The 18,693-nt window shown below is 39.7% G+C and overlaps 1 protein-coding gene across 1 annotated transcript in view; it reads right to left on the reverse strand.

Annotated features, from left to right (window-relative positions):
• dph6 (diphthamine biosynthesis 6) overlaps positions 1-18,693 on the reverse strand; it is a 103,766-nt gene that overhangs the window by 37,058 nt on the left and 48,015 nt on the right. The window contains exons 10-12 of the mRNA XM_058091411.1: positions 18,003-18,140; positions 14,981-15,110; positions 14,728-14,902 (exon numbers count right to left, since the gene is read on the reverse strand). Of these exons, the coding sequence (XP_057947394.1) occupies positions 14,728-14,902; positions 14,981-15,110; positions 18,003-18,140 (443 nt within the window). The remainder of the gene's footprint in view (positions 1-14,727; positions 14,903-14,980; positions 15,111-18,002; positions 18,141-18,693) is intronic.

Consider the following 18,693-nt stretch of genomic DNA (forward strand, 5'->3'; position numbering starts at 1 on the left):
CAACCAGTCAGATGACAACTGAATTTTGACCTTTAGGTCACCGCTCATGCGTAAACAACGATGCAAAGTGCTAAGCTAGTCGGCGAATTGCGAGATTTTAAGCCCTCGCTAAAGTTTATGGTCACTATAATGAGTGAAGGAGCTGGACCAAGTAAAAAGGCAAAAACATATCACTTCCATACGGAATGGGAGGTGGACTTTTTTTTCACAATGTCTTTTTCGAAGTGTGTTTGCCTCATATGCCATTCTACCATCGCAGTACCAAAGAAGGGAAATGTGGAGTAATGTGGAGGTAATTACAAAAAATGTTAATTATGTGTGTTTTGCAATATTGGCTCATTTGGTTATGTAAGGTACATCAACATACATTGTACGTACAAATAATCCTCAATACATTTGAAAATAAATAGATGTTTTGCATTTTTGTAGTGGGTAGATCATTTTGACTCGGTCATTTTAAAAGTAGCTCGCATGCTGAAAAAGTGTGAGCACCCCTGCTCTAGCGTGACACTGTATATGACACTGTAGTATATGTAGTCATTTAGGGGCCCAAGGCAAACACAGACACCGGGGCCCGATTTGTTTACTATTAATGTGTACCAGCTACTAACAGTGTATTTCCTGAGCTAGATAAAGTCCTTCAAATCCTCCTGGGGTATGGTTATTACCCAACAAGTGAAGCATCTCAGTGCTTTTGCTGTAATTGATAAGAACAATATAAGAACATCCTTCTGTCTCGAGAGACAATGCTGGTGCCTCCAGGCAGGGCACAAGCCTGGGCAGAGTGGATGGAGATGATTTGCTGAGAAGATTTTTTTTATTTTTTTTTTATTTGGGCAAATATATGAAACATTACAGTGCATTTCTTACATCAATGAAAATATAACTTTCCATTATTTACATTTGTATTCTGCTATCTGATCACAAGCCCAAAAGGAGTAGGCTGAAGCAAAAGCTTATAAATGCCTACCCCTTTTTGCAAGATATAATCATGTAAATCATATAATAATCATAATCATGTTCATGCCACAGTCTTGTTTTCCCCTGTTATTATTATCATTGTAATATTATGTTGTTATTATCATTATTGTTATAATCTTTATCATTATTACCATTATTATTGTTATTATTACCAACATTATTCTAATCATCATTAATATTTCCATTTTCATCATTATAGTTGTAACAATTTTGGGAATTTTTTTTTTTATTATTTAATTTTCCAGACTTCATTGCTTCTGGTAGAGTGCTGTATCATTCCATCTGTTGTTTTCTTAAATCTGCAGTATTTGTGCTTTTTTGCATTTTTGTCCTTTTTGCAAGATATAACCATGTTCATGCAACAGTGTTGTTTTCCCCTGTTATTATTATCATTGTGATATTATCATTCATTCATTCATTTTTTACCGCTTTTTCCTCACGAGGGTCACGGGGCACATATAGACAAACAACCATTCACACTCACATTCATACCTATGGACAATTTGAAGTCGCCAATTAGCCTAGCATGTTTTTGGAATGTGGGAGGAAACCGGAGTACCCGGAGAAAACCCACGCATGCACTATTATTATTATCATTATTATTGTTATTATTATCAACATTATTATAATCATCATTGATATTACCATTTTCATCATTATAATTGTAACAATTTTTTGATTTATTTGTTAAATTATTTAATTTTACAGACTTCATTGCTTCTTGTAGAGTGCTGTATCATTCCATCTGTTGTTTTCTGAAATCTGCAGTATTTGTGCTTTTTTTTTACATTTTTGTGCTTTTTGCAAGATATAATCATGTTCATGCCACAGTCTTGTTTTCCCCTGTTATTACTATCATTGTAATATGATTGTTATCATCATTATTATCATTATTGTTATAATCTTTATCATTATTACCATTATTATTGTTATTATTATCAACATTATTATAATCATCATTAATATTACCATTTTCATCATTATAGTTGTAACAATTTTAGGATTTTTTTTATTATTTAATTTTCATTGCTTCTTGTAGAGTGCTGTATCATTCCATCTGTTGTTTTCTGAAATCCGCAGTATTTATGCTTTTATTGTCAATGTATTAACCCACTTTTCCGCGTGTAACATTTACATATCATTTTCTGGATTGCATGTGTCTAATCTTGTGCATTCTTGTTAAGTCCTACTTGAGGTTTTTAGACGTGCTTTTTAGTTTGTGTGTGTCTAGTCTTTAAAAAGCAAGGTTTTAGGTCTGTGCTCAAACCGATGACCAGCTCCAACCCCAGTCTCCACTTGCTGTGTTTAATCTGGGTTGTTTGTTTGCATTGTATTTTATTTTATTGTATTGTAATGGTTGTTGTATTGTATTATTTAATAATAATAATAATAATGTAAAACCTTAACACTCACACCTTGAAAATACCCCAATAACGATTGCAGTCGTAGGGTACCTAAATTGAATAAGCATGATAACTAGTGAGTGTCATTTATTGACCAAGTATTTCCAACTATTGCACATCCTTTTAATAACAAAATATAGAGTAATAAAAGAGAAAAAAACATCAGTCTATGATCCCTTTCTTTCCGATGGCAGTCAGACACTATTATATTCCACCAAGAACACCTCCAATTAATGAGTGGACAGAACTGCTATTTGCCTGCGTGTGATATGAAATGCACTGTGACACATCCGGTCCCTTCCCGTGTCCTCACTACAAGGTACACGCTAATAACCAGCCCGTGTTGACCAAACCAGGAAGTCATTAAAATACTGTACATGATGCAATGACCCAAATGCAGTTGCCAAGGCGTCAGCTCCGTCCGAACCGGGAGTTTCAAACCACATGTCAACACTGATATACTGAACACGCCAGAAAGCCTCAAACGAGCGGGACAGGGATTCCGAGCCAAGGCTAAATTACATGAGCATGTTGTGGGAATGTTAAATGTTCAACAAAAAGCATCAAGAGAGTGGAAAACTCTTTTGGCTCTGGAACAGAAAAAGAATGGTTCGGTATTCTGGTCCGGGCCAAAAAGTAAACGAAAAAAACAATAGTTGGTGCATACGTTGGCGCAGGTCATACTGGCAGTAAAAAACATCCATAAATTAAGGACTTGATTGGGCAGCTTTTGGGATGTAACTCAAATATTCCAAACCAAAATGCCATCTGCTTGGTTAAATTGTGGTTATTTTTTATATTCTTCTGTTTTGTTTTTTACTTCTCAGGGCCCCCAAAAAACCCTTCAGGCTGTCTTTGAAGACATTTCGCCACTCATCCCAGCAGGTATCATGTACATGCACCCTGATTTACCAGTCTTGACATGCCAATTTGGTAAGGTATTTGGTAAGGACTTAGTAGGTTTGATCAGTGTGTTTGATTCATGTTGTGCATCCCATAATCAGTTCACAGTTCCACATGTCCAAAAGGAGTAGGAAGAAGCAAAGCTTATTAAATCCTACCCCATCCATACAATCAGTAACTGTTACATTTGTTCACTTCCTGCTTTCCATAATACAGTTTTTTTTTTTTTTTTTTTTTTTTAATAATGCACCTCATACCGAAGTACGAGGTGATATGAGCATCCAATGACATAATGGGTACCATAGTGCGTGTCAATATAGTGATATATATAGCACATCATGACTGGTTCAAGACTCTTCATCCTTGTATTTAGCAAACATCAACTGCTTGTATTGTTTCTTGAATTGGCTCATCGTTGTGCATTGTTTGAGGTCCTTACTCAATCCATTCCATAGTTTGATTCCACATACTGAAATGCTATGGCTTTTTAATGTAGTCCTAGCATAGAAGTGTTTCAAATGTACTTCTTCCCTGAGATCATATTTCTCCTCTCTTGTAGAGAAGTATTGGATGACATTTTTAGCTAATTGGTTGTTTTTAGCCTTATGCATTATTTTAGCTGTTTGAAGATGAACTATATCAGCAAGTTGAAGTATTTGCGATTTTAGAAATAAGGAGTTAGTATTTTCTCTGAAATTATTATGAATTATCCTTACTGACCTTTTTTGCAGTACATTTAGTGAGTGAAGATTGCTTTTTTTATAGTTATTAGCCCATATTTCCACACAATAAGTAAGATATGGTAGAACTAGAGAGCAATAAAGACTGTGGAGTGATTTCTGATTGAGAACAAATTTTGCTTTGTTCAATACTGAAATATTTCTGGCCACCTTATGTTGTATATTTGTAATATGAGGTTTTTAGCCTTATGCATTATTTTAGCTGTTTGAAGATGAACTATATCAGCAAGTTTAAGTATTTGTGATTTTAGAAATAAGTTTAGTTTTTTGGGTGGACAGGACGTGACTCAATTCTCATGAATACTGAGTCGTATCGTCCGGACCAAAGTTTCAAGTCTTCACATATAATTCAGGTATTAGAAAAAGAAAAGCAGCTGCCCCACAGGATGTTCTTTTAGGGAGCAAACCAGTGCTAATTTTTCATCCACCCAATTACTCCACAACTCCCAGACCCACCCATTTCCCCCGTCGCCTCCTCGTGGTCAGAGGTGATCACTTGTTCTTTTATTAAACGTGATAACACCCCTCACGTCATGCACGCCACCGCCCCTGCTCAGCTGCTGTTCTTTAGCCTCCAGCGCTACGGCATATTATCGCCCCATTATTTCACTCTTTTTTTATTTTTCATATCAGCCGCTTTTGAAATAACCTTAATAGACGGGAAAAATTGAGACGTTTATGAAGTATGGGCCGTGTTTATGAAGAAAAAAAAAAGAAATCCATAAAGTACGACGTGGGAGAGGTGAGATAAAAGCCAGGTTTTAATAGATGATGGCAAACTGGGGAGAGGCGTCAAGATGCTGACAGGCGCCTCCTCCGAGATCCCTCATTTTACCGGATTAATTTTGTTGTATTAGAAATGAAGTTAAACGTCCTAATTAATCTGTTAGAGCCCCTTGAAGACCTCCCTGAACGCAGATGCACGTAGGCACTGCTTTGGAGATAATTACTCTTCCGTGCTAATTGAGGTGGATGTAGTCTCTATAGATGTAGGTTTTGGTAGCGCAGGTGGGCTTTTAATATACACTGGTAGTTGTAGCAGTTTTTCCCATAGTAAATAACGTAAAACTTACTACAGTCATCCCCAATCAAATGTTGCTGCTATAAAACTATATTAATGAATCATGTTGTGGCTAAATATTTCTCATTAGAGGTAAAACGTAAAATGCATATGCTAATTCACACAAATGTTATCATATTCATTTTCATTAATAAAACCCGAGTTCAATTCCACCCTCGGCTATCTCTGTGTGGAGGATGCATGTTCTCCCCGTGCATGCGTGGGTTTTCTCCGGGTATTCCGGTTTCCTCCAACATTCCAAAAACATGCTAGGTTAATTGGCGACTCCAAATTGTGCATAGGTATGAATGTGAGTGTGAATGGTTGTTTGTCTATATGTGCCCTGTGATTGGCTGGCCACCAGTCCAGGATGCACCCCGCCTCTCGCCCAAAGACAGCTGGGATAGGCTCCAGCACCCCCGCGACCCTTTGTGAGGATAAGTGGTATAGAAAACGCATGGATGGATTCCAACTTTATTTGCATGCAACATATTATTTCTTGTACAGATTTGATTATAACACCTAATCATGACTCAATCTCATATTATATATATATATATATATATATATATATATATATATATATATATATATATATATATATATATATATATATATATATATATATATATATATATATATATATATATATATATATATATATCAATTTTCGATGTCGCTTAACCTTACTAGGGTCAGGGGTATGCTGGAGCCTATCCCAGCTGTCTTTGGGCGAATATTACCTAACATTACAGAATTTTAGGTAACTTTAAGGCTGCACGGTGGTCCTAGTGGTGGAGACCAGGGTTCGATTCCCCGCTTGGACATCTCTGTGTGGAGTTTGGTTGCTTTGGTTTTCTCCGGGTACTCCGGTTTCCTCCCACATTCCAAAAACATGCTAGGTTAATTGGCCACTCCAAATTGTCCATAGGTATGAATGTGAGTGTGAATGGTTGTTTGTCTATATGTGTCCTGTGATTGGCTGGCGACCAGTCCAGGGTGTACCCCGCCTCTCGCCTGAAGACAGCTGGGATATTGATAAGCGGTAGAAAATTAATGAATGAATGAAATTGCATCAAAATTGCAACATTTGTTAAAAAAAAACAAATAAAGCATTCTGAATACACATCCAAAGACGCTATGATGATATGTAGTATTCTGTAATGGTCACTAGGTGTCAGTAATGTTACATTGAGTTAAAAAAAGAAAGACCTTACCCAATGCTAATTTAAAGTGTTATTTATGTCTCATCATATTTATGTCCTCCCACATTCCAAAAACATGCTAGGTTAATTGGCCACTCCAAATTGTCCATAGGTATGAATGTGAGTGTGAATGGTTGTTTGTCTATATGTGCCCTGTGATTGGCTGTCCTCTCGCCCAAAGACAGCTGGGATAGGCTCCAGCACCCCCGCAACCCTCGTGAGGAAAAAGCGGTCGAAAATGAATGAATGAATGAACACCTCATAGTGCTTGTAAAATGTAAGAAAATGTCAAGGCTATATGATTCTGGACTTGGCTTGACCTGAAGACTTGAACTTGCACGTGTTTACTTGAGACTTGGGATTGGAGACTTGGGATTGAAGACTTGAGACTGACTTGAGACTTGTACAACATTGACTGACTTTCTCTCACTTCCATCTGTTGGTGTCTATTCATGCTTGAAAAAATGGTTGCTTGGTTCCAGCAACTCACACAGCGGTTCGTACAGAAAAATAAATACTACAGGTCCTCGATTGTATTCCAAATTGGGGACGGGGGGCATGAAAAAACAGGGCGGGCATGACAGAATATAATTGAGAACCACTGTTTTAAAGCATGTTCTTGTAAGGCAGTGGTTGAAACGGGATAGCAAAGAACATCCATGGCTGTATTTCTTCCAAGTGGTTTTGGATTCTTCACTGCATTCCAACACGGTCTCATTTCATTTCCCGGCACTCTCTACGTGCTACTATTTCCAAAATCCCCACAGACATTTTTTTTTATGAACTTGGCTGTCTTTTAAATAATCCAAATGACAATAGGTCTTGGTTAGGCCATAAACCTCCGCCAAGGCCTGGTAATTCTAATTTGGACTATCTCCATATTGTACGATTTGATCGACAGATACCGCCTACATATGATAATGATTATCTGTCATTGGGAGTGCTACATTATCCACAGGAACATTTATTAAAATAAGAAAAAATTATTACTTTATGTTGACTAGAGCAAAGAGCTCCGATCGATATGCCAGCAATAAAAATCGGTCAATTTCCTTGAAAAAGGAAAGCCGATAAATGCCCTTTGGACGCTGATCACAAAAGCCGATCACCTCTGGCTCGTATTATTGCAGCATGTAGCCTGTAGCGAGCATCTGCCACCCACTTTCGTTTCCTTCACAACAATCATGTCTGCCGTGTGGGCCTTACCTGTCGTTTGGGAGAAATTTTGCACCCATCAAAACATTCCACAAAAATATCTCGCCTGTCGCAGTTGAAGGAGTATGTTGAGTTTTTAAGACTAACGATGTCATCAGTCAAATGGCAGCTAATACAGCTAAAAACGCTGGGCACTCGCCTGCACGTGTGTGTGAAAATGAAGGTGATTTTATGGTTCCCTTTTTCATATCCCACAGCAAATTTTTGAGCATAATAAATATAAATAATTAAGGCATGTGCATCATGGCAAACCACATCTCTCAGTTATGACGGTGGAGAGAGGCACTCTATTCCTACCTTAACACATCGCTAACCACCACAAAGGCGGGGTACACCCTGGACTGGTTGCCAGCCAATCACAGGGCACATATAGACAAACAACCATTCACACTCACATTCATACCTATGGACAATTTGGAGTGGCCAATTAACCTAGCATGTTTTTGGAATGTGGGAGGAAACCGGAGTACCCGGAGAAAACCCACGCATGCACGGGGAGAACATGCAAACTCCACACAGAGATGGCCGAGGGTGGAATTGAACTCGGGATGTCATAACTTGATTTATATTTTCATTTAATTTGGCATATAAAATATATTCTTCTTCTTTCCCTTTGGGCTTTTCCCTTCAGGGGTCGCTACAGCAAATCAATCTCCTCCATCCAAACCTGTCTTCTGTCTCTCTCACACCAACTACCCTCATGTCCTCCTTCACTACATCCATAAACCTCCTCTTTGGTCTTCCTCTACGCCTCCTACCTGGCAGCATCCTTCTACCAATATATTCACTATCTCTCCTCTGGACATGTCCCAACCATCTCAGTCTAGCCTCTCTGACTTTATCTCCAAGGCCTCTAACATGCTATGTCCCTCTAATGTACTCGTTCCTGATCCTATCCATCCTGGTCACTCCCAATGAGAACCTCAGCATCCTCATCTCTGCTATCTCTAGTTCTGCTTCCTGTCTCTAGACCAAACAACATGGCTGGTCTCACCACAGTTTTATATACATTTCCTTTCCTTTCCATCTGAAATGTTTAAAATTGTTTAAAATAAAATATATTAATATAAAATTTAAAATCTATACATCCATGTCCTGTCCTTTATCTTTCTGTGAAGAAATATTGCAAAAAGGGGCATATTTCACACAGAGTGATTAATGGTGATTAACCTGTTTAAAAATGTTAATCATTCAATCATTAGAAAGTCCTAGAAAAAAGTGTTTTGTTTTGGGGTTTTTAATGTGCCTGTACATGTTGCCATTTGAATGAAAATGGGTTGAGAAACATGTGAGGAGTAATAGTTTAATTAATTTCCATCAAAAATATTTTTATGGCATATGAAACATGTCCTGAATGAGCTGAACAGTCAAATGTTTGAATGGCTTGGATCAGTTGAGAAATGTGGAAGTAATTAAGAGTCATAATAATAATGATTATAAATACTTCCAGTCTTTCGCACAATTAGTGTGGGAAGAATCCAGAATATATTTTATCCATAAACCCCATTAAAAAAAGTTTGGGCAACATTCTTTGGGAACATTTGGCGTTTTATTGAAATTTGTCATAACAATTCCTGTGCTAGGCAGTAAAAATGAAGGAAAATGGCAAAAAATGCCCCCTTGCATTGCTAAAAACGTCAGCTGCCAAACTCTACATGTGTGGCCAAGTCCAACTTTTCATGAGGCTGTTGAGTAAAAGTCCAGGTCATAGTTTTTTAACATTTCCAGCTCCCGTCATAAGATTATTCAAATGTTCTACCATGCGCCTCGGCGTCCCTCCTCTGGCCCTTTGACGCTAATTGGCAGCGTCACATCCACTTCCCTCGGCTGATGCCTGCCGGTCCACTTTGACAATTTTCAAAATCCAATGCAAATCCTATTGTGGCTTTTGCACACGGCAGCCCTCCACAATGTCGACTGTCACTCACAATTAGACGAGCGGTGAAAAAGGACGGGGTGGGGGGGCGAGCATTCGGCCCGTGCGGTCGGCTCACTTCCCGCGAACACGCCCGGCGGAATGTGATCAGTGAATATAATTTCCCTGGCAAATATCCCAAGGGTGAGCCACTTACCTTAACAGGGAAGAGGAGATGTTTAACAAGCATACAGAGTCATCGTCTCTCCATTCGGCCCTGATCGGGCTATTGTGATTGGCGCCATAAACGGCGCTCCGAGGGGAACTACGCAAAATAGGAAAAATAGGTTCATTTTAACAGATGTGGAGAAACATCCTGCAGGTTAATTTTAGCCAAAGGGAGGTTATTTTTTTTATCCAACTGCCCACTTATAACCCGTATTGTCTCTTTTTCTGTATAAAAATGCTGTCTAAAGAAGTACAGTATATAATAATGTCTCGTTTATCACGGTTAATTGGTTCCAGACCCGACTGTGATAAGTACATTTGCACATAATAAGAGTCCTAATTAAAAAAAAAAAAAACATCCTTATGACCTTCTAAATCGGTGGTTTCCGTCATGTCCCAGCCTCACCCCCCACGTATACTTGCGCTACACAAAAGAGTAGACATGATAAGAGAAAATAAGGCATAAATAAGACTAATGTTTATGTGTGCTGCTGTAAATTTGTTCCGGTGCTAGGGGAGCTGAGTCTCGGGCGGCCAGGAAGTGACATTGAAAGACTTTTAGGGATTAATGTGCCTGTTGTGAAATAATTGACACCTGCAATAAAAGCCTGTTGTTCTGGCAATCAAGTCTGGTGCGTGTGGGTCTCATCGAACATTCCAGTCATACTACTAACATTTAGTGACCAGTGGAATATACATATCATTACAATGCCTTTGAATGCATCTTATGAATGCTTAACTTATGGATTTGAGTTCATTTAGCCATTTTTATGATTGAAAATGCTTGCAAATGCTTGTCTGCAAGCTTCCATGCAGACTGTGTGGGTTCATTCCTGGCTAGGCCCCAACAACCAAACATTGAAAGGGTATCAGGTGAACTAACTAAGCCAAATCAAATCATACTGTTGAAATAATGATGAGAAACAATGATTATTATTTTAGTATTATTAGTTATTTAAATTAAGTTATTATTTGTTAATAAACGTTTTACTTTATTTTGTATTTATGCATTTGTATTTTAGTGATTTTCATATTTATATACCTATTTGTTGTTGTTATTATTATTATTTATTATTGAATGTTTTATCATTCTTTCATCGCTGCATCAGCTATGTATTTTTGTATTCATTATTTATTTACTTATTTACTATTATAATATATTTTATATTATTTATATTATATATACTATTTGTTGTTGGTTTTTTTTCACGTCTTCATTTTATTTTTCATTGTCTTTTATCAGTGCATTATTTATTTATTATATTTAGACTGTCCAACTGTCCAACATCCGTTAACTGATTGATGCAATAAGGCAGTAAAGAATCTTAATTAGATTATGCAAATAGAGTTTGAAACAATTGGCGGACACATTTGCATTGCATCTCTGCTAAACCACAAAACAATTAAAGGCATGAAGTTTGATGCAAACACGTTTAGAAATGATGATGTTGCATGTAAATCAGGTGCAGGCCTAAAAGGAATAGAAAACATAGCCTCGGGTTTAGCATACAATGCACCAATGGGGGGTTGGAGCCCCCTCTGCTTTGACATGATAAAGGTTAACTAATTCTTTGAATCAAATCTGTCAGATTTAGCGGGCCAGGTCGACATTCCGTCAGCTTCCTGAGAGCCAAAGCCGAAGATGTGACAAGACGGGCGGATGGATGACCGAGACGGGCCGAGTTTGAAGGTCCAGCATCCGTCATCTGTCAAGCTAATCAACATGTTAGCGCCTGCCCGTGTTGTAATGTATTCATCAGGGTAAAGACACAAGAAAGTCAACAACGCACGGGAATAATTCATAAAAGTCACTCCTGTCAAGCGGCGTGTATTTCGACCAATAAGGCAGTCATCCATCAGAGAATCATCATCACATAGTCTCGTTACTACATTAAAAGCCACCAGTTTCGCACGCCACCTCCATGTGTACAGGAAGTTCATCCACAGAATTTTCTGCCTTGAGATGCAGGATCAGAATCGGCGACAGACAAATTCTGAACTGCAAAAGGTGGCCTTTTTCTACCTTCAGAGGAGTGAAGTTTCACACTTTACACTTTTATTTTTCCCACCCTGCTGTGCTGAATAGAGATGAGTGAGTCCACTATCTATCTGTATATGTGTCTGTACTCAGAGTGGGCAGGGCATAAACAGGATGTGGGCGTGTTTTAACCAGAAATGTGTGGGGCTTCCATCTATACATCTGAACTTGATATTGATTGATCAGACGTTCTACCATATCTTACTTATTGTGTGGAACTATGGGGTAATAACTATAAAAGCAATCTTCACTCGCTAAATGTACTGCAAAAAAGGTCAGTAAGGATAATTCATAATGCCGCCTACAGAGAACATACTAACTCCTTATTTCTAAAATCACAAATACTTCAACTTGCTGATATAGTTATTCAGCGAAAAAAGCTAAAATAATGCATAAGGCTAAAAATAACCAATTACCTAAAAATGTCATCCAGTACTTCTCTACAAGAGAGGAGAAATATGATCTCAGGGAAGAACTACATTTGAAACACTTCTATGCTAGGACTACGTTATGCTAGCCATAGCATTTCAGTAGGTGGAATCAAACTATGGAATGGATTGAGTAAGGACCTCAAACAATGCACAACGATGAGCCAATTCAAGAAACAATACAAGCAGTTGATGTTTGCTAAATACAAGGATGAAGAGTCTTGAACCAGTCATGATGTGCTATATATATCACTATATTGACACGCACTATGGTACCCATTATGGCATTGGATGCTCATATCACCTCGTACTTCAGTACGAGGTATATTATTTAAAAAAAAAACTTAAACTGTATTATGGAAAGCAGGAAGTGAACAAATGTAACAGTTACTGATTGTAAAAGTACCAGATGGAGGGGTAGGATTTAATAAGCTTTGCTTCTTCCTACTCCTTTTGGACATGTGGAACTGTGAACTGAACAGGGAGAGAGGTGTCATGGGCAATGGAGTAAACTGTAATACCAAATATGACCAGATATAGTTACCGTGCGGTATATGAATGATTCAGTAATGTTGATCCAGTGTCTAAAGATCAGACACTTACTTCAGGTATTCTGGCATGAGAACACCATGGCACACTGGGGGTGGTCGAGGAGTGTGTTTGACTACAGTGCACCTTGGTTGTGTGCGGTGTACCAGGTTCCATGTTCCATTGCAAGCTCATTCAACAAGACGTCTAATCATTTAAAAAGATTTCATGAGACATAAATGAGATTTTACAGATGACCGTTTTCTTCAGAAAACCAACCCTTTTTAAAAATGTTTGCCCATTTTTTGCATCTTTTTATGTAAATGAATTGCCAAAACAACACATTTTAAAAATCTGTTTTCCTTGTGTAAACAGCCCCTGAAGGCAACCCCATCATGTAAATCCAACACAGCGTCAACTCCACAGGTTAGCCCTCAAGAATCCGAAGTGCGCAAAAGTCAGCCAGTCGTTGTGAGTCACGGCGTATATGCGCTGTCAAAGCATCTTAAACAAATAGCTAATCCGCGCATGTTCTCACTCATAGGCGGATTTGGCAGCAGGATCAAGGACAGCGAAGAGGAGATGGACACTATCCCTGTTGACAGTACCTTGACAAGTGTAATCCCGTATAATGCAGGCTGGGTAAACAAAAAAACGCCAAGCTGAGCGTTCAACCGCTGGTATCACCACTTCCTCCTGCTGGGTTTTTAGATGCAACATTCTTTCTGGGTTCCAAGCAGCAAACAAGTGACAAAAATGGATAGCAACTTCCGACAAGCATGGTACAAAACCACAATCATACGCTGCTGCACGGATAAACAGCAACGGAAGCCATGCATATAAACAAACTAGGCGTCATGGGAAAGATCCTCCGCATCCAAACATTATACAGCCATTGCCAACAATAAGTCATAATTATGTACATGGGTTCTGCTGGGTCACTCAAAAAGAGTTGTAAATTGTTCGCTGCCATGTTGTCTCTGGAACATTTAGTACACAGTGTTAAGTGGTGGTTATGCAGCTGCCCTTTTGACTCTCTTTACATACAAATGAATGTGGAAAAAATACACAGATAAAGAAAACACGCGAGGCTAAAAATGCAGCATTTTGCAGTTGGGCCTGGGTGACATTATAGAATAGTATTCATTCATTCATTTTGACGTGGGTCGCGGGACTGCTGGAGCCTATCCCAGCTGTCTTCGGGCGAGAGGCGGGGTACACCCTGGACTGGTCGCCAGCCAATCACAGGGGGAATATTATTCATATCCAAATATATGGATTCATTCATTCATTCATTTTCTACCGCTTTTTCCTCACGAGGGTCGCGACGGGTTGCTGGAGCCTATCCCAGCTGTCTTCGAGCGAGAGGCGGTGTACACCCTGGACTGGTGGCCAGCCAATCACAGGGCACATATAGACAAACAACCATTCACACTCACATTCATACCTATGGACAATTTGGAGTCGCCAATTAACCTAGCATGTTTTTGGAATGTGGGAGGAAACCGGAGTACCCGGAGAAAACCCACGCATGCACGGGGAGAACATGCAAACTCCACACAGAGATGGCCGAGGGTGGAATTGAACCCTGGTCTCCTAGCTGTGAGGTCTGCGCACTAACCACTCGCCCGCCATGCCGCCCTATCCAAATATATTATAATCATCATAGATTCAATATTAAAATTTTATGTTATATTACATTATTATCAATCCATCGGGTGGCAAGGCGGTCTAGTGGTTAGCATGCATACCTCACAGCTAGGAGACCATGGTTGTTTGTCTATATGTGCCCTGGGATTGGCTGGCGACCAGTCCAGGGTGTACCCCGCCTTTCGCCCGAATGTAGCTGGGATAGGCTCCAGCACCCCCGCGACCCTCGTGAGGAAAAAGCGGTAGAAAATGAATGAATAAATGAACGAATATCAATCCATCTATTTTCTGTACCACTTATCCTCACTAAGGTCGAAGGCGTGCTGGAGCCTATCCTAGCTGGTTAATGGTGCACAGGGCACATATAGAAAACCTACTACTCACATTCACACAGAGGCCTTCTAACCACCAGATCATCATATAGCCCTACATTATATTATACCACACTACATTGAATACAAGTATCGATACAAGAAACCTTACGGCACCTTACCCTGAGGGCTTGACTGTAGGGCCCAATGTTGGCCGGGGCCCAGTGAGAAAGACTCTGTACATGCAGCGCCTCTCTGTGATGAAAGCTGCCCTCCGTTGGGGGCTTGGTCCAGTTATGGAGGAGACAGTCCATCTGAAGTAGCCGGCCAGCAGGTAGCGGAGCTTGCACACACACTCTGCAGAAAATGATGTCGTTTTAGACAACAACTGCAGAGAGTTCATTATGATATTGTGTGTATGGACTGTATTTGTACCTGGCCGGAGGGTTTATGCCAAAGTGATTCTTGTACACTGTGTTGAGTGGACCAAAGTCGTCCATATTGCTCACGTACAGGTGTACAAGGACAATGTCTTCCATGCTCCAGCCTCGGCTGTTCAGCTCACCTGGACAGACAACAAAAGAGCAGTGAGACATACTATCTTGTGTCTGCAAGTCACTATTGATTGAAGCAAATTGCTGAAACCTTTACAGGAAACATTTATTATCATGTAATATAGCATAAATCATACAAAAAAGTTTGACTACTCTCTGTGAAAAGAGATGGGTTTCTACCAATAAACAACCTCATTATGGACATTATAAGCACAAAATAGCATGTTAGCGTGCAGGCCACACAGCTAGGAGACCCGAGTTTGATTCCATCCTTGGTCATCTCTGTGTGTAGTTTGCATGTTCTCCCCGTGTGTGCGTGCGTGGGTTTTCTCCGGGTACTCCGGTTTCCTCCCACATTCAAAAAAAAACATGCTAGGTTAATTAGCCACTCCAAATTGTCCATAGGTATGAATGTGAGTGTGAATGGTTGTTTGTCTATATGTGCCCTGTGATTGGCTGGCGACCAGTCCAGGGTGTACCACAGCTGGGATAGGCTCCAGCACCCCCGTAACCTTTGTGAGGATAAGCGGTATGGAAAATGGATGGATGAATAAAAGTCTGCAAATGCTGAATGGCGATTATTTGGGGATGCATATGTACAGGCATATTTGTTGTGATTTTTCTTTTTCTTATTAAAGAAAATATGTTTTGTAGGAGTCTCTTTTTTTGCAGATTACCTCTAAAAATGTGATATATCGTATTATTATAAATGATTCAACTTCAGTTTGGGTGCTTTTTTTTTGTCCCCTAGGGCTGTTTTATTAATAACACCAACCTGTGTATTTGATCAGCGTAAAGAAGATAGCCTTATTGATGCATTTTTGAACAAACGCTAACCCAGAGCACCGTGCTAATGGTGTTTGTCCCCACTGTAAAAGTGTGAGCAGCATACGCAGCATGTATGCACTAAAAAAAAAAAAAAAAAAAAAACAAAAACGCTCAAAGCCAAGTCTCCCTTCTCTCCTTGCAATGATTTGAAAGCGCTTCAAGTTTGTTTTGCCTTTGCCAACACCACCGTCTCAGACTACTTCATCCTCATACAAAAGAGGCCGTTTCATTAAATATTAACTTGTTTAATATTGTCTCGGCGCTGTGAAGGCGGTTCAGTCGAGCACCGCGATAAACATTAAATATGCTTTTCATCTTTGGCTCCTCTTTCCCCATCAAAAAAAGGGAAAGCGGGCAGAGAGGAGAAGGGGAAAAACTACAGATAGACTGGAAAAAGCGCTCACTTTAAAACTTCTGCAGGGCAAAAATGATACCCCCACCACCCGACATGCACACGCTGGACGCCTGCATTTGAGAAGCGTGTGGGGTATGGACGGATTCTGGACAGTTGCTGTTTGCTATTCCGCTCTGATGGCCGATGCTGCATCTGACACAAGGTCTTTTGCCTGTTGCTTTGAAATATGGGACAAAACTACGGTTTTGATTCTTCTACACGTCATTTTTTTTTTTAACACAATAGGACGGCGGGAGGGAGAGTTGGCTGTGAGTGTCGGTTTTTAGGGGTTCGTGCTAGTCAAAAGAAATGTTATGATTTTTTTTTTGTTAAGGGAAAGTTGAAGGGAAGAACCAATTAACCAGGTAAGGTAATTGGTGCATACGCGTATGTAAAAATGTACAGAGTAATCCCTCATTTATCACCGTTAAGTAGTTTCAGACTGTATATGTACTATGACCCACGCGATTGATACAACAGCATAGGCAACCCCCCCAGCTTAATTTATTTCTCTATTTGCAAGGGACCTACAAGATGTTCAATTGAACTCCAGAGTCAATATTAGTCAATATTATCTTGCAGCTGCAGAAAGAGCAGGAAGGAGGCATAAACTACAAAAAGGGAGGCATGGACAGTGTGTACATATTCATTTTCTACCGCTTTTCCTGGAGCTGGAGCCTATCCCAGCTGTCTTTGGGTGAGAGGCGGGGTACACACTGGACTGGTGGCCAGCCAATCACAGGGCACATATAGACAAACAACCATTCACACTCACATTCATACCTATGGACAATTTGGAGTGGCTAATTAACCTAGCATGTTTTTGGAATGTGGGAGGAAACCGGAGTACCCGGAGAAAACCCACGCATGCACGGGGAGAACATGCAAACTCCATACAGAGATGGCCGAGGTTGGAATTGGACCCTGGTCTCCTAGCTGTGAGGTCTGCGCGCTAACCACTCGACCACCGTGCCGCCCTGTGTGTACACATACTGTACTTCAAATCAGTTTACGACCAATTTACTCATTGGTACGCAATTGTCACCACTGTGGGGACACAAAGAAGGGTGTCTCATCCTCTGGATGAGGGGTAGGGAACCTATGGTTTGTGAGCCAGATATGGCTCTTTTGATGACATTTAACACACTAAAGTTTATTTATTTTATGTTTTTGTGGTCCCCATGAAAAAAAAAATCAAATTGAGCCCACCACTTTTCAGGTTTTACTGGCTGAATTATGTTCGCTCGGCATGTTGCCATTAATTCGGCGCCACAACGAGCAACTATGTGTCAATCACATAATCTTTGGCGCAAACTGGCACCGGACTCCTAGCATCATTGGCTCAACTTGGCTCGCGCCATTACATTCCAGTGTATTTCAATAGGTGGATTGTTTGCGACATTTGGTTCCACTTGGTGGGCACCTCTTCATGAAGATTTTAAACATTTTGAAATTTTCTTCCCGTCAAATCATTTTTTTGCCGCTGTTACGGGCCACCACGAGCCAGTTGGGAAGCAGTTTGAGCCACTGCACGCCACTAGGCGCCACAGCAAATTGCATCGGCGCTGGCCCAGTGGACTCTTAGGATTACATTATACCTGCTAGTTTATCGAATCAAGTCCAGAAGATACTGAACCGTGCAAAAATAATCGATTGAGAGATTCAAAAAGGGTTTGCTTACTCTGCAAGAGTATGAAAGCTGCCGCAGTCTGGCCCTGGATCCCCGGGTCTTGGCTTTGTTGCCCGTTGATGCCAGATATCCACTGATAACCCATGTGACTTCTGAGTGAGCAGGATGGAGGGAAATCTCCAGGAAGCACTTTAAAAATGAAGAAGAGGATTAGCAAATTAGTAATGGAACATTTTCACATGATACCAGACTGCTTTTGTCAACAGTGCCCCCGCTGGTTGTAGCCAAGTAGTGCGGTCAATTTCACCACAATCAATCGCTTGAAGATTAAAACTTTATGTCTTAGTAGTAGTGGTCAAATGAATGAATTTGAATTAAAAAGATTAAATACAGGAATTAAATACAGTAAAATGCACGCCTGTGGTTGCCTCATACACTGAAAGGGGCGTTGCAAGAGAGGGAGACACAGGCTTATAAGTTAGAGAAGGTATAAATAATGAGACCACTCCATAGCATAGTTATCACTGTCCCTTTCATAGGAGTATAAAATGTAAAAATAAACTAATCATATTAGTATATATTATTATATATATTATTATTATTATTATATAATAATATTATTATAATATTATAGATTATAAATATTTTTAACAGTTATAATATTATGAAAAACAAAACAAAGGTTGGGAAAAAAGTTATATTATGAACACAATGTCAAAATATGGGAAGTCCTAAAATGTAA

The sequence above is a fragment of the Doryrhamphus excisus genome, chromosome 13 (genome assembly GCF_030265055.1).
Source record: "Doryrhamphus excisus isolate RoL2022-K1 chromosome 13, RoL_Dexc_1.0, whole genome shotgun sequence".
NCBI classification, from domain to species: Eukaryota; Metazoa; Chordata; class Actinopteri; order Syngnathiformes; family Syngnathidae; genus Doryrhamphus; species Doryrhamphus excisus.